Here is a 23,398-nt window from a genome sequence, read left to right as displayed (position 1 = left end):
TCTATTACTGCATTTATTTCGTTTTACTTTGTAATGTTTATTATTCATTGGTCAACTGAACTTTTTATTCTTTGCTAGTTTTTTTTAGTATTTTTAAAATTATTTTAAATTATTTTTTTGTTAAATAATATTTTAACTGTAGTTCGAAATATATAAATTTTAAATAATACTTTTATTGTAGTTCTAAATATATAAACTGTATATACTAATACTAAACTTAATATTATCATGAATTAATAATAACCTGGCTATTCCCCTTCCAATAAATAAAAAAAAATTAAAAAAAATAAATATAATCAAGCCTTATTAACTAAACCAGACACAAAATAGAAATCGAGTTTTTTTTTTTTAACCTAAGTTTCTCGACTTCGTCCCAGCTAGACTCCAAAGCTCATGAAAGAGAGAAACCTCAAGTTATCTAAATGATTTCAGGTTTCCTTATTGCCTGTACACTTCTACTTATAAGAGATCTTTATTATTACTGATTGGTCAAAGTCTCAAAGAACTTTAATAACTCATTAAATTTTCAGTGAAGTTCCAACCTATTAATATTTATTGAACTAGGGATTGGGTTAAATAATTCTTATGGTTACGTAAGTATAGTCTAGGTATATAATTTTAACATGATTATATTAGTAGTTAGGAAATTAAAGAATCAAAGATGACCTAATCATGGTGGGTTAAAAAAAGGTAGTTAATTATCTATGTGTTTCCCCTCCCCACCACCCATCAAGAAAAGCAATATAATGCTTGCTCAATAATCCACTAAGTGGGCATTATTAATACTTAACTAAAAATAAATTAATGATGTCATGAGAGGATAGAGAATTCAAACCCTACCTTTTAGACCATAGCCACTTTCTAACCCTAACCTTAACTTTTAAATGATTTTTTTTTTTTGGAAAACAATGAATTTAATTAGTAAGTGTCTTTACCCCTTATAATACTTTCTCATATATTTACGTAATATGTAAAAGTTTAATTTCTATCATAATTATAATTGAATTTATTCAAAACAGTTGCTACAATGGAAACTATAATTATAATTTGTGTGTGTGAAATTTGAGCCTTAAAAATAAATTCTTATTTGTCAATATACTTATTCAAGCATTGAATTGACTCCATAAGAACTCCTGCTTTGAATGCACTTGAATGATGAAGCAAAATTACTGTGAAAAGATATTAACAATTGTTGACAAACAAATCATTTATCTTTTAATGCACAAATTTAACCAAGACCAAATAAAATTAATGGCGAATGACTAAATCTAAAAATGTCATCAAAATTAATGATAAAATATAATCAAATTATTATTCCATAACTAAATCTAACAAATTTAGAATTAAATCACAAATTAACATATCTTTAGGGACCCAATTTAGTCATCGACTGTAGTGATTAGTCCTAAATTATTTTTTGTGATTAATTAGGTCCTCGACTTCAAAGGGTGTCAATTCACTTTCTCATGAGTTTTAAAGTAAATGCATTTCACAATTTTAAAATCTGATCGAGATCTCTACTTAAGACAGAAGAAATTGAAACATTGTTTTATTTCAACTAAAAACTTAAACTGCTAGTTGGATTGCACATTTATGTTTATATATACATTCTCAACACACCCCTCATGTGTGTGCGAGCCCGTTACTGCCATTGGAATGAATTTAGCTTTGATACCGAATTAAAATATGTGTTTCATTTTAATAAAAAGTCTAAACTGATAATTGAATTGCATATTTAATTTATACTCTATATATTATATGCTCAACAAAAGAAAATAATGTCAGTTTATCCATATCTTATGAGTATTATTATTATTATTTTTGAAACACTTATAATTATTTATGGGTATAGACAAAATAAGTATTTAAACAGTATTTCCAAAAAAAAAAAAGTATTTAAACAGTGATTAAAACCAACTAAGAATTTATTCTCGTGGGAATTAACGTAGAAAAACGCATGTTTTGCTTTTATCCGACCAATCAGATGCACAGAATGTTTTACTTTTATCCAACGAATGGGATGCAATCCAGATGCGTCACTGGATGATTGGATGTGATTGTCAATTTGTCATACTAAAAAGCTGAATTGTACTTTTAAGGTTGAATCATGGTACCTTAACGGATATGGAAAATTAATGGGCCCATTTCGAATGTTTCTGTTGGGCCGATTTTCACCTTATGATGGATCTTCAAACAGGCTTCTTTCAGGCCCATATTACCATTTTGGTGTTTTCAATAAATATTTTAGTGGGGTTCACATAAGGCCCAACTACCCAATTTCAAAAGTGGAATATAAAGCCCATATCATAATTTAGTGATGAATTTAAATGGGCTGGTTAATCCTAGAATATATGAGTCTAACTTTATTACGGAGTATTATTCAATTTAGACTAGGACTGATTTAGCAAAAAAAATAAAAAAATATAGACTCGACTTAGTTTGCCTATGATCTTGTGGTCTAGTAACACAAAGTGACTTTTTCAAATGAGTAATTGCAGACCGAAATCCCTAAGGGTTAACGTAATTATCTAAGATTGTGGCCCTTGGTAAAGTAGTTAGCCTATCACCCAATTAACTTATTTAATTACTATTAAATGTTTGACTTAGTTAAAAAATCACTATAAGTGTTTCGTTAATCTATTTTTTTGTAACTACAAATTCTAAAATTCAAAAAGTTGTTTAAAATAACTTTTTTAATTTTTAGAAAAAAAATTATATCAAACAACTGTGTAAGTTAACAACTAATTTACCAAATATTTTTTTATCAATTAATGTTATCAAGTAATTATACACTCTAACCCAATGAACTATTACTTATATTGCTAACAAGTAACAACTATCTCACCGTATAAAGTTATATAACAGATTTTTGGTTAAGATTGTATAAAGTAATCTAACAGATTTTTGGTCTAAATTGATGTCTGTTGGCTTCTGGAAAAATCCGAGAGCCACATATATAAGAACGGTCAATATATTCATTCGTCTTCTTCTTCTTCTTTTTCCCAGTTCCGTCTGTTATTCCACCAAAGGACTCAACTCCATTATTGAGCACCATAACCATGGAAGCTCTCGCCTCCTCAACAACCGCCATACTTTCTTCTTCTCTCCCAATCTTTTCCCCTCTCAAATCCAATCGCCTTTCCTCCAAACGCAGCCTCTGCTTCTCCGCCTCTCCCAGAGGTACCCTCCTTCTTCTTCTTTTTCTGCTCCTAACGATTCCATCTTTCGATTTAGTTAGCTCCCGTTTGTAATTCGGTGATTTTTTTGGTCAGGTAACGGGAACGAGCCCGATCTCCGATCCAATTCCAATGATTCGAGCCTGGTTCCGATCATTTCCCAGGTAATTTTCGATGTTCAATTATTTCTGGTAAATTCTCTATTTAGGGTTTTTTTTTTGTTGTTGAGGTGTTGCTCGGAATTTTTGGCAGGATGCGGCGATGGGATTGGTTCTGAGCGCGGCGAACGTTCGAGGATGGACTACCGGGTCGGGCATGGAAGGGCCATCGGTTCCGGCGGGTTCGAATCCGGAAACCGGAATGGAGCAGGTATCTACCTTCCCTTGGTCCCTCTTCACGAAATCGCCACGACGTCGTATGCTAGTAGCCTTCACTTGTAAAGTCTGCGGACAACGCACAACTCGCGCCATCAATCCTCATGCTTATACAGACGGCACAGTCTTTGTTCAGGTACTACTTGGACACCATAACTTCTCTCTCTCTGCAAATGTGCATTTATTTTTCCACAAGTCTCCTGGTCTATACTAATAGGAATAAAGTGTTACTTATTTATAATTAAAAATGCAATAGTTTTGAGGAAAAATATAATGTTGTGTTTGGCAAATGGTTGTTAGGTGATTGGGTCACAGAGTATGACTAGTTGATAACATTAACTAAGATTGTAGAAGGCTTTTGGTAAATTAACTTTTAGCTGAGATTGTAGAAGGTGTTTGGTAAATTAACTGTTAGCTGATAGTTGTTCGGTATAATTTCTTTTTTCAAAAAAATTAATCGAAAAAGTTGCTTTGAGCAGCTTTTTAAATTTTAACATTTTGGAGTTACAAAGAGCTGATTAACCAAACATTTATATTGATTTTTAACCAAATCAAACATCTAATAGTGATCAAATAAGCCAAAATTGGCTTATAAGCTAATTATTTTACCAAACAGGACAAATATTTTAAAATCAAAATGTAATATTTAGGGGTTGAACAATTACTTATGAGAAGAAGTGTATTACGGATCAAGATAAATTGATTGATTGTTAATTATGAGAGGAAGAATCTTATGAGAGAAAGTGTAATATTTATGTGAAAAAATGTGATATTTTTTCTGAAAATGTAATGCTTTAAAAGTAAAATGTAATATTTGGAGTTTAAGAGATACCAAAAAAAATTATAGTACTTGTGAAGAAAAGTGTAATACTTTGACAAACTAACATCCATGAGACAGTCTCATAGGAGAGATTTTTTTTTTTTTTTTTTTTTTTTTTTTTATANCTATGATCTTGTGGTCTAGTAACACAAAGTGACTTTTTCAAATGAGTAATTGCAGACCGAAATCCCTAAGGGTTAACGTAATTATCTAAGATTGTGGCCCTTGGTAAAGTAGTTAGCCTATCACCCAATTAACTTATTTAATTACTATTAAATGTTTGACTTAGTTAAAAAATCACTATAAGTGTTTCGTTAATCTATTTTTTTGTAACTACAAATTCTAAAATTCAAAAAGTTGTTTAAAATAACTTTTTTAATTTTTAGAAAAAAAATTATATCAAACAACTGTGTAAGTTAACAACTAATTTACCAAATATTTTTTTATCAATTAATGTTATCAAGTAATTATACACTCTAACCCAATGAACTATTACTTATATTGCTAACAAGTAACAACTATCTCACCGTATAAAGTTATATAACAGATTTTTGGTTAAGATTGTATAAAGTAATCTAACAGATTTTTGGTCTAAATTGATGTCTGTTGGCTTCTGGAAAAATCCGAGAGCCACATATATAAGAACGGTCAATATATTCATTCGTCTTCTTCTTCTTCTTTTTCCCAGTTCCGTCTGTTATTCCACCAAAGGACTCAACTCCATTATTGAGCACCATAACCATGGAAGCTCTCGCCTCCTCAACAACCGCCATACTTTCTTCTTCTCTCCCAATCTTTTCCCCTCTCAAATCCAATCGCCTTTCCTCCAAACGCAGCCTCTGCTTCTCCGCCTCTCCCAGAGGTACCCTCCTTCTTCTTCTTTTTCTGCTCCTAACGATTCCATCTTTCGATTTAGTTAGCTCCCGTTTGTAATTCGGTGATTTTTTTGGTCAGGTAACGGGAACGAGCCCGATCTCCGATCCAATTCCAATGATTCGAGCCTGGTTCCGATCATTTCCCAGGTAATTTTCGATGTTCAATTATTTCTGGTAAATTCTCTATTTAGGGTTTTTTTTTTGTTGTTGAGGTGTTGCTCGGAATTTTTGGCAGGATGCGGCGATGGGATTGGTTCTGAGCGCGGCGAACGTTCGAGGATGGACTACCGGGTCGGGCATGGAAGGGCCATCGGTTCCGGCGGGTTCGAATCCGGAAACCGGAATGGAGCAGGTATCTACCTTCCCTTGGTCCCTCTTCACGAAATCGCCACGACGTCGTATGCTAGTAGCCTTCACTTGTAAAGTCTGCGGACAACGCACAACTCGCGCCATCAATCCTCATGCTTATACAGACGGCACAGTCTTTGTTCAGGTACTACTTGGACACCATAACTTCTCTCTCTCTGCAAATGTGCATTTATTTTTCCACAAGTCTCCTGGTCTATACTAATAGGAATAAAGTGTTACTTATTTATAATTAAAAATGCAATAGTTTTGAGGAAAAATATAATGTTGTGTTTGGCAAATGGTTGTTAGGTGATTGGGTCACAGAGTATGACTAGTTGATAACATTAACTAAGATTGTAGAAGGCTTTTGGTAAATTAACTTTTAGCTGAGATTGTAGAAGGTGTTTGGTAAATTAACTGTTAGCTGATAGTTGTTCGGTATAATTTCTTTTTTCAAAAAAATTAATCGAAAAAGTTGCTTTGAGCAGCTTTTTAAATTTTAACATTTTGGAGTTACAAAGAGCTGATTAACCAAACATTTATATTGATTTTTAACCAAATCAAACATCTAATAGTGATCAAATAAGCCAAAATTGGCTTATAAGCTAATTATTTTACCAAACAGGACAAATATTTTAAAATCAAAATGTAATATTTAGGGGTTGAACAATTACTTATGAGAAGAAGTGTATTACGGATCAAGATAAATTGATTGATTGTTAATTATGAGAGGAAGAATCTTATGAGAGAAAGTGTAATATTTATGTGAAAAAATGTGATATTTTTTCTGAAAATGTAATGCTTTAAAAGTAAAATGTAATATTTGGAGTTTAAGAGATACCAAAAAAAATTATAGTACTTGTGAAGAAAAGTGTAATACTTTGACAAACTAACATCCATGAGACAGTCTCATAGGAGAGATTTTTTTTTTTTTTTTTTTTTTTTTATATATATAATTTCTGATTTTGTCTCTTTTGTTTATGTTGATAGTGTTGTGGATGCAATATATATCACAAACTGGTGGATAATTTGAACCTGTTTCATGATATGAAATGCTATGTGAACTCAAGCTTTAATCCAAATCCAGATAACAGCCTTGGGTTTAAGTATTTCGACTTGGGTGATGACAATGAAGATGATATACCACAGCATTTTTAAGGTGAAGTGTAAGGAACCAGAAAAAAAAAGTTTGCAGTTCTGTATATTCCATTGTCTCCTATCACCATAGATACCTGCCTTATTGCTCTTGTAAATACTCTGTACACTTGTATCCTAAGTTAATAAGTCTGCTCAATAAGTATTACTAGTGATTGATGTGTAAAGGACCTGCGTTTCATACCGTATTTGTATTGCTAGATCCTCTGATCTCTACTTGGCATTTATATAGCATGTGGCTTATTGATCTTCAGTAAATTTATTTCATGATTTGATTTGGTTGGTGCTGAGGCAAAAAGACTAGAAGTGGTGAGAACCAAAGTGCTGTTTGGACTTTTTGGGATTGATTTGGGGTTTCCATTTCATTTGTTTTTGCATTTGGAAATGCTGAAAAGCAGCAGAACTAACATGCTGAAAAGAGTATTATACTTTTTAGTTAAAATGTAATACTTTTTATGAGTCCGTAGAAAGGTATTACATTTTAATTAAAAAGTATTGCACGTCTAAGGTCTCACCTGGAGACCTGAGACGGTCTCGAACAAGACTTATTCCTAGAAGAAATGCTATTGTGCTTGTGAATTCATGCCATTGGTTCACCTGGTTGTCTTAATTGAACCTCTTGAAGTTAATTGTGCAGTTCTTATACAATCAACTGTGACCTCAACAAGCATAATGTAGTTCTAGCTATATTTTTGCATGCTTGGAGCTCGAAAACCCTGCTTCTATGTGTGTGTGTGTGTGTATATATAAAAGGTTTGGCTATATTTTTGGTCGCTTCGAGCTTCTAAGCCCTGCTTCTGCTCCTTGCCTTTGCTGAAGTTTTGTATGTGTACTTGGCTTGTTATCCATTGGGCTGGTCTTGTGTTGGCTTGTCTTTATTGCTGATGTATAATGCTTTCTTTAACAAATTTGGTGAAGTTCAACACAGGCTAGTAGGCTACTATTAATGAAATTACACTGTTAATGTACTCTGCCATATTATTTTTCCTATTGAATTCTCAGTGGCATGAGATATAGCTGGAGCCTGGAATAGGTAGATGATTTTCTATTCTTTGATGGGATTATATAGGGGAAAGATCAAATGAGAACATGGTCCTCTGGTAAAAAGTGAGATTAATTTTAGCCGTTCATCAAAGTTTATATATGGTTGACAGGTTGAGAGTTGTACAAAAAATAAAATACGGGTCACTTTTATAATTATTGAAATTTTGATGAGTAAGAGTTCATTTTATAATTATTGCAAACTTGAAAATTAGTAATTGTGAGATCTTAGTCTTTGATTTATCAAGATGGAGGGTGTGGATGTATCCACACTTGTTACCGGGGAGGTGTACTCACATGAACCCTCCTTTATATATATATAATTTTGTTTTTTACCAGAGGACAGCAATATACTTTATGATCAGCTAGCCTTGAAATTCTCTTCTAACGATAAAGTGAGGGTTTAAATTCTATTATATTTTATGATCAATTATACTTAAAAAAAAATTTTCATGACAGAGTGAGAGCTCAAACTCTACCACATACAATGTGGACATGAGTTTCACCAATTTGATATGAGGTTAGAGTTAGAGTTGCTCTACACAAAAGGATACAATCTAGTGTGGGGTAGGCTAGAATTTGAGCTCTTCGTGCACAAAAGGGTAAGGTTTGGTGTGTGGCTCAAAGTTAGGAAACTTGGGCTATAAAAGAAAAATAAAAACAAAGAAATGTTGGACATGATAATTGGGTGCTAAAGGATATTCTTTCATTGTCCAAGTGTACTCTAGTGTGATAATTAAAAGAGATTAAAAACTTGTTGAGCAATTTTGCTCATATTAATTTAGTGTTTACTCGGCGATCTCGAATCAGGCAATCCATGCTCTTGCTAGGCAGATCTTTATCTGATTGCTCAAAATGGTTTAATAACACTTTACCAATCATTTGTAATGCTTTATCTTTGGATATGAATTAATTTCACTTTCAAAAAAAAAAAAAGGTGTGATAATTTGAAGTAGTACAACAGTACAAAGAAAGTAGTACATGTGAGTACAGTGCACAATGGCATAAAATGAGTTTACAGTAAAATATACCCAAGTATAAAGAGTTAAGTGATGCAAGTTATCCTTAATATTTTTTACTTAAGCCATGTCAATGACGGATGCTCCAAGATTTGCTTCTCTATCCAATCAACAACTTTTGATCAGATACTTTGTGAAGAGTTTTGATTATTTCTGCATTGTGTTTTTTGATGATGAGCAGTCATGTTTACCGAATCCTCAGGTGGCTCTGCATGTAAGCTTGTTCACAGACCAGGCACAGTGCTTGTTGGATATATAATGTAAGTAAACTTACATTTCTTTCTTTGAATGGTGAATGCGATGTATACTTCAAATGGCATTTGAAGAAACATGTCCTGCCCACACACACGGACAACTCAATTGGCTCTTGGATGGTAGATTGTGTAAGCAAGGGCACAAGTCGAGCCCCAACAACCGGACTGTGAGAGTTTTTCCTAATGTAGTGGATTCTTTATAGGCACCAGACACTGATCATCCCACCTAATGAGTTGCTAAGTCATTTTAGTTTAGTTTAGTATTGAGTATTTTTTCCATTATTGGTAGATGGTAGATGCATCATTATTGAGCCAGAGCAAACATGGCAATATGCATCCTTTGTGCCCAAACAATATGCACACAGGTTTATAAATGTTGTTACGAAATGAAACTAGTCGGAGTGTTGGTGAAGTCTCATCCACTCGAGTTGGACTTGTTGAGTTGTTGTGATGGTCTGTTGGATGCTAGTAGTAGTACAAATAGTACAGGAGGGGAAGTAGTACTACACGTGACTACGCGAGTACAATGCACAAAACAAAGCCATAAAAAGGAGCTTCTACAGAAATGTAAGGCTTCTAGCACAATGGGGAAGACCATGTACATAATCTTTCCCACACTTCACTCTATATATTCTTTCAAAGAGACTAGTCAGGTTAGTCTACAAATCATCAACTTACATTTTAGTTTGTCCCAAACACAATAGTAATATGTTTTTGTGGACTGTAACACTTCTATTTGCATATACTTTTGGGTGGTTTACAAAACCATTCCCTGTTGTTTAGTACTCTCTCAGTTATATTTTATATATCATGTTTACTATTCATGGATCAATTTAACTTTTCTTCTCTGATTTTGTTAACATTTTCTTATAAGTTATGTTTTTAATAGTACTTTTTATGTAGTTTCTATATATATACTAATACTAAATTAAATGTTACAGAGTACAAAAAATTTAATTGTAAATAATTTCAGTCAAGTCTCATTAATTGAATCAGACAACAGACAATGACAAACAAGACTGAGGATAAATAAGATGTACATGTTTTAATAGAATTGGTATTTATTAGGGAGGCTTAGGGTCAAAAAGGATAATCTACCTAGCTTCAGTCTTCAGAGTGATAAACCCAACCCCAAGTGGAATTTCAAGAGGATAACAAATTTTGTGTGGGCACCAGAGATCCACGCAATAATAAAAATGGAAATGGAAGTGGAAATATCCATTTCAAGATTGCCTGCTAAGAGCCAGATTTCCACTACCTCAAATCACAGACATCCATTGCCACGTCAGAGGATAGCATCCCATCTCCCTTACCAATAGGATTCATGCTCTAGAGATAACAAAGCCCTCAATGCAATCAGACCACACATATTCTCTGGTGAGTGATCAACTTTCCCCTCCCATCATATTATAACCCCTCTCACCCTCTCCTTTCCTACTTGGTTTCCATTTCAATCACATAAGAAGCTAAGAGGTGCAAACTGCAAACACAGTAATATCAAGAAGAATCAGAGATGGCTAGTGTTACCTCTGCTGCTGTTGCCATTCCCTCCTTCACTGGCCTCAAGGCTGCGGGCGCATCCTCTTCCAGGGTCTGCACTGCTGTCAAGTTGGCTCCAGCTCCCACCACCCCAAAGCTTGCAATCAAGGCCTCCCTCAAGCAAGTTGGTGCTGCCGTGATTGCCACCGCCGCTAGTGCATTGCTGGCAACCAACGCCCTCGCTGCTGAGATTAAGCTTGGCGCTGATGATGGCGGGCTTGCCTTCGTCCCCAGTGACATCTCTGTGCCTTCCGGAGAGACCATTGTGTTCAAGAACAATGCAGGCTTCCCTCACAACGTGATTTTCGATGAAGATGAGATTCCATCTGGAGTTGATGCTGCCAAGATCTCGATGAGCGAGGAGGACCTGCTGAATGGACCTGGAGAGACTTACTCTGTCACTTTGACAGAGAAGGGAACTTACTCTTACTACTGTTCACCTCACCAGGGAGCTGGCATGGTTGGCAAGATCACTGTAAACTGAAGTGCTAATTGCAATCTTTTGTAAAACTTTTCTCGGAATTTCAATAATCTCATTTTTCCTGTTTATTTATTCCTCTTTCATATGTTCTTAGTGTTTAGAAGAATTGAATTGAGCAGGTATTCAAAAATGCAACAAGTTCTGTGTTCTTGGCCAAATTGTTAACTTGGCCAAAAAATTCAATGTTAAAAAATCCACTTAAGAAAGGCTAATGCACAATAAGGGCAATTGGTAACTTGTTGGTTCAAGTTGTTAGAGCATCAGGAAGGGCGGTTTTAGCCCCTAATACTTTACCACCAACATCAGGGAAATTTTCGTGTCCAGGCAAGGGGCTAACCTTCCCATTTGTATCTACTTGGACCGGGTATTTAAGAAGATGACCTTGTAATGGGGTGAATTCCTCAGCCGTGTATCTCTCCCAGTTATTTTCAGCAATGTTGTTTACATGCTTCACGCAATCCAAGCTTTTGGGTTCCTTGAAACTATCTTCTGTCATCCCCAAGTGCTCTGCCCACAGTGACATTCTATAACCATACACCTGCCGATGATAACAATTTACATCAGTTTACAAGCTCTCTCGATATGCAATACGGTACAAGCAACACCAACCTGACCACGGGGATGTTGTTTCCTTTTTGCCCAAGTGTGGTGTGGCTGATATGCACCCATAGCAATCTCGGTGTCTCTCGAGCCATCCATAGATCTTTCATTAATGTTAGCAGATCCCAAGATGACGTACTCATCATCCACAATCATTCCCTTTGCATGTACATAAATCATGAATCTTTTATATTTTTGAGAAGCTGTGACCTGAATTCAGTTTGGCAATAAGACCAAGTCAGTATTGTTAGATAATCACAACAGACTTAACAGGAAAAATTCATTCTTGATGTAAGACACTAATCAATTAAATCATAAAATGTAGAACCATTACCCCGTTATCATTATAAAGTGGTTGTGTGCTCAAATTGGATTCTTCTTCTTCATGCTGCTCTTCTCGATTGCCAAGACAGTAGAAATTTAGATAGTCACAAGGATGTGAGTCTTCAAGTTGAGCTGATTTCAGCTCTCGAGCAACAAGTTCATACATCATTTGCATTGTCTGCCCCTGAAAGAGTATGCATTGGTAAAGTTAGTTAACTGTAGGAATTTCTCCAATTCGAAAGAAAATGTTTGGATTATCAATGTTTATTGAGATTTTCAACTTGCCAAGACAAGAAAACGAGGGCATCCATGCAGTAGTTATATTTGACTCTTCTTTGCACAGTATTTTCTCCTTTACCAAATGACTAATACAATATTTATAAAACAGCTTGCAAAGGGTCATTTATCAAGTGAAGAATTCATCCACACAGATCTTCATTTAGGGCAATCTTCTCTTCAAACTAGAAGTTAAAGACTCATATTTTGCATTACCTGCCAATACAGAATTTCTTGCATTGATGCAGAAGAAGGGACACCTTCAGGCCACATTGGAATGACAATGTAAACAGCAAATCGCTCCCTATTCCGGATTTTACTTGCAACCTTGAGTGCAAGCTCTATTGGAATCAAGTTATCTGCACCTAAAATAACCATAAAAGGCTCGATCTGAGGTAAACAAATGAAACCAAAAAATGAAATGTGAGTAATCACTATTGGTAGAGAAGGTTCTGAAACCTGCACTTTTGTAGGAAGGCCAAGCAAATGACGACCCAATAAAATACTGATTTTCAATATAAATAAAATGCTGGGCACGTCTTATCGCCTGAATGTATGCCATTTGGATACTCCTATCAACCACCACATTTTTCACACAAACTAAATGCTGCAACAATTTCAACACACAGTTAAGCTATGGAAGTTTAGTCATCGTCAATTAACAACATCAAGAAAATATATGCAAAAGTTCACCACCTGTGACTCGGCTAAGTGAATATTTTTGGGGAATCCTTTCAACGACCCAGAATCTATAGATCTGAAAACCTGTTGCAGTTAAAATGAAAAACAGAAAATAATTTGGAACTTTCAAAAGTTAAGATTTTAGTATGTCAAACAGGAAAGGAGTTCTAATGAACCTGAACATGCCAGTTTTCAGGATCATCTGCCTTAGAGACCCACAAAGAAGGATCATCATTTGAAGTCACAGATGAAGGACTACTAATCCATGAAATCCGCTCTATCTTAAGTAAAGCATCGTCATTCCAATTAGGTTTCCTTTTTAAACGTCTCCCTAATGCTAACCATTTTGTGGCTTTTCTCCATCGCTGTTCAAAGTTTGTTAGCACATCGTAGGCAGCAGGACCTTCAATTTTGCAATGTAAATCATGCCATGGTTGCCTTGGTCCCTTGGTTACTGCCTATTACAGGAGGAAAATATTAGTGCTAATATCTCCTCCAGGAGAATCCAATAGCAGTAATAATAAGTATATAGAATGAAGTCCATTTTAAGTTATGCATAATCACTTCTTAGATATGAAAGACTACTATCTATATCTCTTATTGTTCCTAAATTGCTAATACAAAAGGACCAAGAGAGGTGCAATAAAAACAATGATTGCAGTGTAACAAACACTTACAGGAAACGTGGGATTGTGATAGTCATCCCGGAAAACAGTATCAAGATCACGAAAGAGTCTATGCTCAGGGGTATCGTAGCGCCCATCACAGAGGTCTAGACCTCCAATAAAAGCTGTTAGCTTCCGTTTATTTCCCTTAGCTTGTGTATCCACAATGACACACTTCTGATGGTGCGTATAAAGAGTTCCCACCACCTGTTTATGACAAAAGTAGAAATAACTCTATACACATGTACTTCAATGGAAGACACTTGTTTAGCATTTTTCTACTATGCAACAAAAGGAATGATCTATAATGCACGAGACAGGTTGGAAGAAATTTTCAAATCTGGAAAATGTACCATGTTTGAGTCATTGATATTTCAAATAGTTGAAAGAATCAAAACTTAACGAAATATTTTCAGATGCATATCCTATGTAACCTCCCTTACTAATGAACACATAAGTAGCTGCTACACAGCCAAAACTGGGATTTCAGATTATGCAGAGCCACTAAACTTCATTACTGCTTAGTATTTTCAAAATGTTCTTCTAATTTTAAGCAAGAACTTGGCTATAACCATATATCTCTCTGCTGAATGAAGTAGCAAGTTCTGATTCAAGTATAACCATGCCTGTTGCTTGAAAATGCTAAGCTTACTGCTTCCATATCGAGGTGACAGCACGCAAGCGACAGTAGAGTGTTTGAAAAATTTCCGAGTCTCTTCGTCGTGAGTTTGCATCACTCCTGCCTATATCACCAGAAACATTCCAAGCATTAGCAAATACTCCATAGTCCATACATAAATTCTGGAAATGTACTAGATATGATTTAGACAGCCAATCATATGCATACTACAAAATTAGATTTCCCCATATTTCTCTACTTTAATTTTGGCCATTCTCTCCCTAAAAGCGGGGCTGACGGCTTCAAGCTCTAATTAAGTACGGAGGATTGGCTACAAGCTATAATCATTACCGTTTGAATGAAGAAGTTGTCGTGAGAAGTTTTATCATCCCAAACCAATAAGAGCACCCTCACTCCTTCCTGCGATTTGTACTTGAGCAGATCTCCGAGATTCTGATTCCCGCCGTCCGGCAATGGCTTTTCCGACTCCCTCACCAGCTTCACCTTGTGATAAACAGACCACCCTACTATGTAGACTAAGTGACGAGCTTCCAGTATAGCGTGACATATGTCTTCCCAGCACTTCTCGTGACGAAAAACCCTCGTCTCTTCCAATTCGATCTCCGGCAACATGCCGTCCGGCGAATGTGCGTCCTGATATAGCGTCACTGAGCATCCGTGCCTCACCGGAAAATAACTCTCGTTTAGACCGTGATTTTCGGGAATGCCGCTTCGGTACTCCGGATTTTCATTAAACGGAGTGAATCTCATCTTCAATCGGAGAGCGCAATCAGTTTTCGGCGGTTTTCCGCGAGGTCCAATGATCGGGAACCAGTCGTCTATGAGCTCGCCGGACTTCATCTTCTCCGCAGGCACGACGGCGACGCCGATATAATCGGCGCCTAAAACGTCGTCGTCCTTCACCTGGAACTCCACCTCGGTAACAGCGTGAGCCAGAGGTATTTTGAAGTGAGTGTTCCAGATCGGGTTCTCGGAGTTCGAAATGACGCCGGTACGTGCCACCTTGGCCCCGGCGAGGCAAACCGTGACGTACGGATCGCTGGTGATTTTCTGTTTGTGCCGGCCAGCAAACGGCTTCCGGCAGACATCGAACGCCGTGAAACACCGACGGAGCTGCTCGGTGATGAAATCCATATTCGGCAAGCTCCGAGCCTCCACAATATTCAAGTCCAGGTCGCCGTGAAGATACACTACAGGACTATCAACATCCGCCATTTTTAGGTGTTAGTAGCCAAAATGGTAGTGCGATAATAACTAACAAGTGTTGGTTATCGGCGGATGAAAAGGCGGTGGTTGACGACGGGGGAAAACAAAATGGGAAGGTAGCTTCTCCACCGACTAACCGTGCCACCGGAAAGATGGCGGTGGAGGTAAATCAGTATGAAAATTAGTTTTCTATTTTTTATCTTTTTTTTTTTTTTTCAATCGTTTTGAAACCTTTCTATTTTTAATCTAAAAATTGAAGTTTGTTCAAAAAAAAATCTAAAAATTGAAGTTGAATAAAAATAATGGAGCAATGCTACAAATCCTCCCGTATTTTTCCTACAAATTTTTAGTTTTGAGATGACATCACTTTATTGGTTGTTAAATTAGTTTTTAATTAATAATGGATAACCAATTCATTAACTTTCAATGCATGAATGACACATAAGAGTGGAAAAGAGCATTATTATTATTATGAAAAATGCTCAATTTGATAAAAATATCTTTATAGATTGTTAGTTGGAAGAAATTTTCAGATTCTTTATTTTAATATCTCTCTCTTTTCTCTAATATCTCTTCAAGTTAGTTTTCAGATTATTATTATTATTATTATTATTATTATTATTATATAGCAAATAATATGTTCAATTTTAAGAAAATAAACCAAATAGAAAAAATATAATTTCTTAACTTTTAATGAAATAAAATGAAAATTTGGAGCAATTTTTTTTTTTTGAAAAAATATGAAATTGGAGAAATATAAAAGTGAAAAATGGTTTACTAAACTCAAACTTTCAATTTTATAGTTATCTCCATTCTTCCATTTTTCACTGATTTTGGAGAATCTAAAATTACAATTCTCCAATCTCCAAATAGAGAAGTAAAAAAATACAGGTGAAAAGCTGGTAGTCAAAGGTTAGTGGTTCGAATTGCCTCCCTTTTTCACGTTTTTCGTTTTAATATCACGTCAGGAAGAAAAATACAATAGGAATTAGTAGCATTATTACTCTATAATTACTAAATTATTACAATTTTTATTGTACAAATTAAATGTATATATGCCATGCATTGATGGAAGTATGGAACACATATAGTAACTTGGGCACTGACATAAATGATTTACCGACTAAAATGATTGAAATAGTTGTAATTTATTTAGTAATATATTTTATTAACTTTTGTTACTTTTACAAATTTAGTATTGGTGATTACATCAAGTGCATGTGTTTTTACTTTTATTTCAATTCAAAATGATATTTTTAATAAATAGACTATAAATCTTGTATATAATAATAATAATAATAATTATAATAATAATAATAATAATAATAATAATAATAATAATGTGATACATGCCATTAATTAAGCTAAAGGACTAACCAAACATAACTTCTCCAAAAGCCTTCTAGGAATAGAGCTAATAATAAATAATTTAGACAAAATTCCTTGGTGAATTTGAATCGCTTAAATTGTATGCAGTTGTCGAGCGTGATGCTGTCATCATTAAACTCTGAATAAAGGCCAACATCTATGGACATACAAACATAAATAGGATTAATAAAGAGCACCGATTTTCTCTTAGTGAAATCTTATGTAAATGGGTATAAAAAGTAAAGTATTAAACGTTTCACATGCTATTAGAGTTAATCAAATTAAATTGAGTTAACTATAAAAGAACTAAGAATAAAGAATAAAGAGAAAACACTCACAGCAGCTAGACCAGCAATCATAATACTGAAACCAGGAAAATGGAATGGTGCATCGTCGGATAAAAATGTAGCTGAGAAAAAAGATCGAAGTGAGTTAAAATTTGCATTTTGAAAGATTTAGAATATGAATAATAATTCCAATTAATTAAACCCACCCCTCAACATACACTTACCTATCAAAGGACTGAAAGCTAGAGGAGAAACAATGTTGGCAAAGGAAGACAAGCCTGTAACACATCCTTGGACTTTTCCCTACAAATTGGAAATTAAAGAAGCATAAACTTCTATAGTGGACTTGATTTTAAGTCACAAATTATATTGGATATTATGGTTTAGCGTGTGCACTATTTTAAGTATATATGACTAATTAGAATAATGCAATGCTAAAAAATTAAGTATGAAAAAAATCTTGACAAGATACCAATATATACCTGCTCATTAGGCCCAAATTGCTTAGAAGCAATGCTCCTTAGCTGCATACATATATGTAGGGTAATTAATTATTGTCACTTCAAACATTATTGCTTAAGTTGATGATTAAGTAGAAATTATTATTATTAAAAACTTACACAAGGCATTCCAAAAGTAGCTAGAACTGACATCAATGCAGCAGCATAAGGAACCTGCACCAAATAACAAATTAATAAGTTTGAACCCTAAACTTAAGCATATATTGCTCAATACTCTGTGTCTAGGAGATTGACAAAGATGGTAAATAGCCAGATGCAACTCAACTAGTTAATATGCTTATGCTTGTATACTAGTGTTTACAACAAAGTCAAATTTATACCTCAGTACTGCTGCTAGTAAAATAAAGCTTGTGAACTTATTTTAGATTGATTGACTAATTAAACTGTGTTGAGATGCAAATGTGATTAATGTTTGTAAAGGTTATTATAAAAGCTTTAAAAAAATTATTACAATATACTTGATTTACATTTGAATTTGACTCTTTTTTTTTTTTTTTTCTGGTAGAGATGGATATATATTAAGATATTAGATATATGCAGGGTGCAGGGTAGACTTACCCAGGGTGACCATGCAATGCTGTGAAGCAGCATCTGCATTCAAAACAATATTTCAATGGCAAACCATATATATATATGAAGAAGAAACCCCTTACAAGATAAATATATATAAATAAATAATGAAGAAATAGATATGAGCAAAAAGTATAAGAAAATTTCATACATGCAAAGAGCAGAAAAAGAGGCCTACTGAGAGAAGCCTCTCTTCTCCTATGGCAGGAGCTAGTATGGGCATCAGAACTAGCTGCATATCAGTTCAACATCAAACAAATTAAAAACCATTTTACATGTATATATGAAATCTGCTCAAATGTTACTGTGCCTTCCCGTGTGATCGGTGCGGTTTACACCACTAGTGTTAACAAAATACACTACTCAGTGTTTTTTTTTTGTATTTCCTATAACTAGTGGTGTATTTTGTTAACACTAGTAGTGTAAACCGTACCTACAGCACAGAAAGGCGTGACCACACCTGAACTCTACTATATTACATATATATTACCTGGGATATAGCTCCAGCGAACCCAGCAATCATTATCAAATCAGCAAATTCATCTTTGTCAAAGTGAAACTGGGCTTTCAAGAAGTACTGCATGCATGCACAGAGTTTAATTTAAACATCATCAATTTCTTGCCTGAAATCCACTCACAAGTAAGTCACAACATCCTCTGATCTTCAATAATCATATAATTGTTCTTCAGCATCACAACAAGTCATACACATATGATACGTTGTTAAGTACAGTTCATGGTTTATAAAAAGATTTAGGAAAAATTAGTTGTACTATATATATATATATATACACACGTGTTGGTAGTTATGTGAAGCAATTATACTTACAAACAAAGAGGCATTTAGGCCAGTCTCAGCAACATGACTCAAGAATGAGACAACGGCTACATGTAAGAATGCTGGGCTGCAAACAATATCATAGTATCCATCAAATGAGTTAATGTTACAACCGGATTGCGCTTGTCTTGTACAATTCAGGGACTAATTCTGTATCACAAGTATAATTAGAGGAGCAAAAATATAATTTTTCCTTCTTCTTTAGTATTCTACTTTAAAAAATAATTGGTGGGTTAAGCCTATCACTATGCCCCACACCGCAGGGCAGTTTCAAGATTTCCCGTAACCACCCCATTAGCCATTTTGATAGGAGTTCTACTACATAATTCTTAAATCTTACTTTCATATGTGACGGGTACGATAAACTACTTTTCCATGTGGGTCCCAATGGATTTGAAAATGAGATTTGAAGTGCATATATATATATATATATATATATATATATATATATATATATATATATATATATATATATATATATATACCTTGTCCTTAATAAGCAGACTAAATCATCAAAAGAAGGCAATCTCTTGTATAGTTGGAAGTTTTTCTTGGGAGCTTTCTCCAAAAGGCATTCAGTCTCAGTTGCTTTGACTAAAATGTCCTCCTTTGGCAAGGACTCTGGGAGGAAAATCTTCATGTAAACCAGGGCTACTATAGCCATTATACCAGCCACCTTTAGTTAAATAAAAAACAGAGAAATAAATATCATGAATAAATTAATTTATTCAACAAAATTAATGGTGCATATATTCTTTCTTTCAAAGTACGTTTGGTGCATACTCAAAAAATGTTACACAATATATTTTTAAAACAAATACTAATAATTAATCATAATGAAAACATATAGATCAGAGAAGAGATAAATAGAACTAATATAATTACTTGGAAGGTGGAGGCGGTGGACATGAAGTGAGAGGAGAGGCTACCACATATGAAAGCAGAGGAGGAAACGCCAGATAGGATTCCAAACACCGAGGCTCGACGACCCTCTCCAACTTTATCAGCCTATAAATGAGGTATATTTATATTTTATATATTATATGTTCAATATACACTTCATGTGTGTTAGAATAATTGAATATTAATTCTTTTACCACGTAAGCAAGAGCAAGGCAATGAACGCTTCCATCGCAAAGCATGCCAATGAGTGTTCTCAGAACGTAATAGGCATAGTAGTAGTACCTTGACCTGCTGTAAGCTAGTATCGCTATTCTCATGCACAATACGTTTAATCAAATTAGTTGAGATTGAAAATTATGGACTGCATTGATAGTTTGGAAACAATTGAGAGATCAAAATGTTGATTTTTCCCTGAATCGATATAATTCAGTTACTGATTGAATTAACTGAATTAATTTGGTTAATGATTGATTAATTAAAATTATGTCGGTTAATTGAACACCCATAGGCTCGAGCTATATAATATTATCTTCGAGTGTTTGGGCACAAATGCAAAAAGTGAAAAGTTTGGGGGTGAAAGAGTGAAGGTGTAAAAGAAAAGGGGTACCTAGAGGGAATATTGAAAGAGTCATGGGAATGGTAAGCATAGTTTTCCTGCCATAAGCGTCAGACAGATTCCCCACCATTGGCATCATCACGAGTGACCCCATTCCTATCACCTGCAATTTCACTCACCAACTCGGTTATTCTGAGTTAACTCACTCAGTCACTGTACATTCCGTATCATATAATTGAACCGATTAGGCCTCACATATGATACTTAAGGCCGAACTGAAGTGAGATCAGATAAGAAATTCCAATCAAGTTGATCAGACAATTTGTTTGATAACTATAAAGTTTAAAGTTAAACTCTTCTTATGAGTTGTTTATTAAACTTATTAATTTGAGTCAGTCTAGCTATAGACAACTTATGTTGGTTTACTTTTATTGGCTATGATCACAATGTGAATTTCACCAAAAATGCATGGTGGAAGGTTTTCCGGCAATTTAAAGTGACATCTTTATTCAAATAATGAACTAAAAAGGTAATGGCTTAACAGTGAGTAGAGTACAGTACACAAAGTATATAATATAATTGATTATAAATGACAAAAATAGGATTTAATAAAAGGTTAAAAGATTTGTAGGGCGGGTGGGCCTGGGGTGAAGTTTCATATGGAGCGGATGAAGTTGGTGAAACTTCGTCTGCATGCATGGATAGAGGAGCTTTTTGGAACTTATGTATATTACAAACTACTACAAAACAAATACGATATGGCTACTGACTTTTATCATGATATTTCCTTTTTCTTGGACTCCATGTCCTGTTGTCAGAGAATTTTTGTTTTTGTTTTGTTTGTTTTTTTTTTTTTAAAGTCCATAGTCACTACTTGAATGTGTGAAAAACATGTCTTGTGATCTTAACTGACAAACAACTAAAAAGAGATAAATTAGCTTGAGGTGCTCATAATTGACTGTTTCAAACCAAGAAGGCTTCGCATTGTATGTGACCCTAGCTAGTTAGCAAATGACCACAATGAGGTAAACTAGTCTAGGTTGCCTATAGTTAACCGTCTCAAATCAAAAAGTACAATGGAGTACTTATAAACAACTTAGCTTCCAAAGTTAGTCGAACTTATAACCTTGTATTTATCAAACCAACCGAACGATGGTTAGAGCTAACAATGTTTATGTTTTTGTTTTGTCTAATTGTCTGGGTGTGGTTCAATAAATATTGAAATGTACATGAGATTTAAATCTAATGAACATATTGGTCACCTTAATGTGAATATAATAATGTTTGAACAAAACACCTTAAATTTCAATGATGCCAACATAATTAAATATCAAAGAAGCTCAATTCTTCGATTTCTAGGTACAAAAATTGTGAATATTAACAAGTTTTTTACACATAAATTCTAATAGTATAGTGATTCGACTGTGAATTATTAATCAGAATGAAAAAATAATTGTGATCGATATGTAAATTTAGTCCGTCAACTACTTAAAGTGTAAATTTAGTTCCTTAATAAAGTGATGGATTTAAATATTTAATCACTTATTTAGGAACGATTAAATTAATCATCACTTTAATAATAGTTGAAGGATTAAATCTGTATTGTAAATAATTTAGTGACTAAATCTATACAATGATAATAACTAAGAGAGTAAACACAACCGTGACATGCTTTAGTAATCATTAAAAAAAACAATTACATAGAAATTTGATCAAATTAAATTAATCTTAAAAAAAACAGAGAAAATGTGTTTGATTTAAATTATTACATTATATCATTTTTAATTTCTCATTTCTTGACGTGATTGATTTATAAAATATGATAAGAAGTTGAAAGAGTATACTCATGCTAGTTCACACCCATCACATGATTGAAACCGAAAAGTTACTCTATTTGTTATGTGTTTTATTGTTCCAATTAACAATGTAATCGTTTTATATGAACTAATTTAGTATTGCTATATACTCTATCATGCCATTTGATCTAGAAATGATAAACAATTATATATAAAATATAGAAATTTCGCATTTTAGTAAATATCTTAAATTTAAAATATATTGGCCAAGACTATCAGTGTGAAAATCTAGCAGTTTAGTAAATATCTTAAACTTTAAAGTGTATCGACCAACACTACAATGCACATTGCAGTTATGCATGATACACTCCAAAGTCTAAAATATTTGTCAAAATGTCACCGGGCAGGTGGGACCACTTAATATATATATTATTTATATATATCCAACACAGAATTTAAATACTAAATTTATATATAAAAATGAAATTATTCTACTATAAATTATATTTTTGTAACGTACAACGTTAATTATGCTTACCGCATGTTGTATTCCGGTGAGGTAGATGGCGAGTGAGCATTCATCTTTTCCGGGACAAACCGCCGCCATAGTAATGTCTGTAATCGCCGGAACCACCATGAACCCCGACAGGGAGCTGAGAAACACCGTCATCAAGAGGTGGCACAGCCCTCTCACCTCCTCCATCTCTCTTTCTCTCTCTCTCTCTCTCTCTTTTCCACTCAAAAGGAGGATGCTTACAAGCCAAGAAACAACTGGGATGGTGGCTAACTGCCCTTCTTATTAGAGAATGAATCTAAACTATATATCTCTACTTATAGTAATTACTTATTATATATGCAATATAACTAAAGGCTACAAAAGACATTTTTGTACTCTATGAACATATATTATCTCGATATATACATCTTAAATAAGATTTTGAATTTAAACTTTATGAATAAAACAAAAACGTCGAAAGTCTCTCTTCTGAATAGCGTTCAATCAATTCTAAAAAAAATTATAATTAAAAGCCGAATAAAAGCTGTCAAAGACCTTGAGGTCAAGCGGCATAACTGTGGCTTCTCAA

The 23,398-nt window shown here is 34.2% G+C and overlaps 4 protein-coding genes across 6 annotated transcripts; 2 read left to right on the top strand and 2 right to left on the bottom strand.

Annotated features, from left to right (window-relative positions):
- The first annotated feature begins 2,945 nt into the window (after positions 1-2,945).
- Positions 2,946-7,006, top strand: LOC116032613. 2 transcript variants are annotated; one of them, XM_031275269.1, is made up of 4 exons: positions 2,946-3,180; positions 3,273-3,340; positions 3,429-3,686; positions 6,584-7,006. In XM_031275269.1, the coding sequence occupies exons 1-4, from the start codon at positions 3,060-3,062 to the stop codon at positions 6,749-6,751; spliced, it is 615 nt and encodes a 204-aa protein (XP_031131129.1). In that variant the 5' UTR covers positions 2,946-3,059; the 3' UTR covers positions 6,752-7,006. The 2 variants fall into 2 exon arrangements, with proteins under 2 accessions (XP_031131129.1, XP_031131128.1); XM_031275268.1 differs by lacking the exons at positions 2,946-3,180; positions 3,273-3,340; positions 3,429-3,686 and adding exons at positions 5,005-5,232; positions 5,325-5,392; positions 5,481-5,738.
- Positions 7,007-8,894: 1,888 nt separating this feature from the next.
- On the top strand, positions 8,895-11,150 carry LOC116032614 (plastocyanin-like). 2 transcript variants are annotated; one of them, XM_031275272.1, is made up of 3 exons: positions 8,895-9,715; positions 10,131-10,439; positions 10,555-11,150. In XM_031275272.1, exon 3 carries the CDS (start codon positions 10,576-10,578, stop codon positions 11,083-11,085), a length of 510 nt encoding a protein of 169 aa, XP_031131132.1. In that variant the 5' UTR covers positions 8,895-9,715; positions 10,131-10,439; positions 10,555-10,575; the 3' UTR covers positions 11,086-11,150. The 2 variants fall into 2 exon arrangements, with proteins under 2 accessions (XP_031131132.1, XP_031131131.1); XM_031275271.1 differs by lacking the exon at positions 8,895-9,715 and having other exon boundaries at positions 10,079-10,439.
- On the bottom strand, positions 10,869-15,648 carry LOC116032615 (phospholipase D delta-like). The gene is made up of 10 exons (XM_031275273.1): positions 14,599-15,648; positions 14,255-14,371; positions 13,641-13,835; positions 13,140-13,421; positions 12,979-13,047; positions 12,742-12,889; positions 12,499-12,647; positions 12,017-12,190; positions 11,692-11,892; positions 10,869-11,620 (listed from the first exon to the last, which is right to left on the bottom strand). Exons 1-10 carry the CDS (start codon positions 15,481-15,483, stop codon positions 11,327-11,329), a joined length of 2,514 nt encoding a protein of 837 aa, XP_031131133.1. The 5' UTR covers positions 15,484-15,648; the 3' UTR covers positions 10,869-11,326.
- Positions 15,649-16,767: 1,119 nt separating this feature from the next.
- Positions 16,768-23,090, bottom strand: LOC116032794 (hippocampus abundant transcript 1 protein-like). Its single transcript, XM_031275512.1, has 14 exons — positions 22,852-23,090; positions 20,569-20,680; positions 20,156-20,268; positions 19,944-20,066; positions 19,544-19,734; positions 19,050-19,125; positions 18,711-18,797; positions 18,372-18,452; positions 18,209-18,241; positions 17,750-17,803; positions 17,612-17,653; positions 17,354-17,432; positions 17,181-17,251; positions 16,768-16,999 (listed from the first exon to the last, which is right to left on the bottom strand). Exons 1-14 carry the CDS (start codon positions 23,014-23,016, stop codon positions 16,904-16,906), a joined length of 1,323 nt encoding a protein of 440 aa, XP_031131372.1. The 5' UTR covers positions 23,017-23,090; the 3' UTR covers positions 16,768-16,903.
- Positions 23,091-23,398: the final 308 nt, after the last annotated feature.

The sequence above is a fragment of the Ipomoea triloba genome, chromosome 10 (genome assembly GCF_003576645.1).
Source record: "Ipomoea triloba cultivar NCNSP0323 chromosome 10, ASM357664v1".
Classification (NCBI taxonomy): domain Eukaryota; kingdom Viridiplantae; phylum Streptophyta; class Magnoliopsida; order Solanales; family Convolvulaceae; genus Ipomoea; species Ipomoea triloba.
Note: the sequence above shows the minus strand (reverse complement) of the source record. Positions and strands in the feature narration are given on the sequence as shown.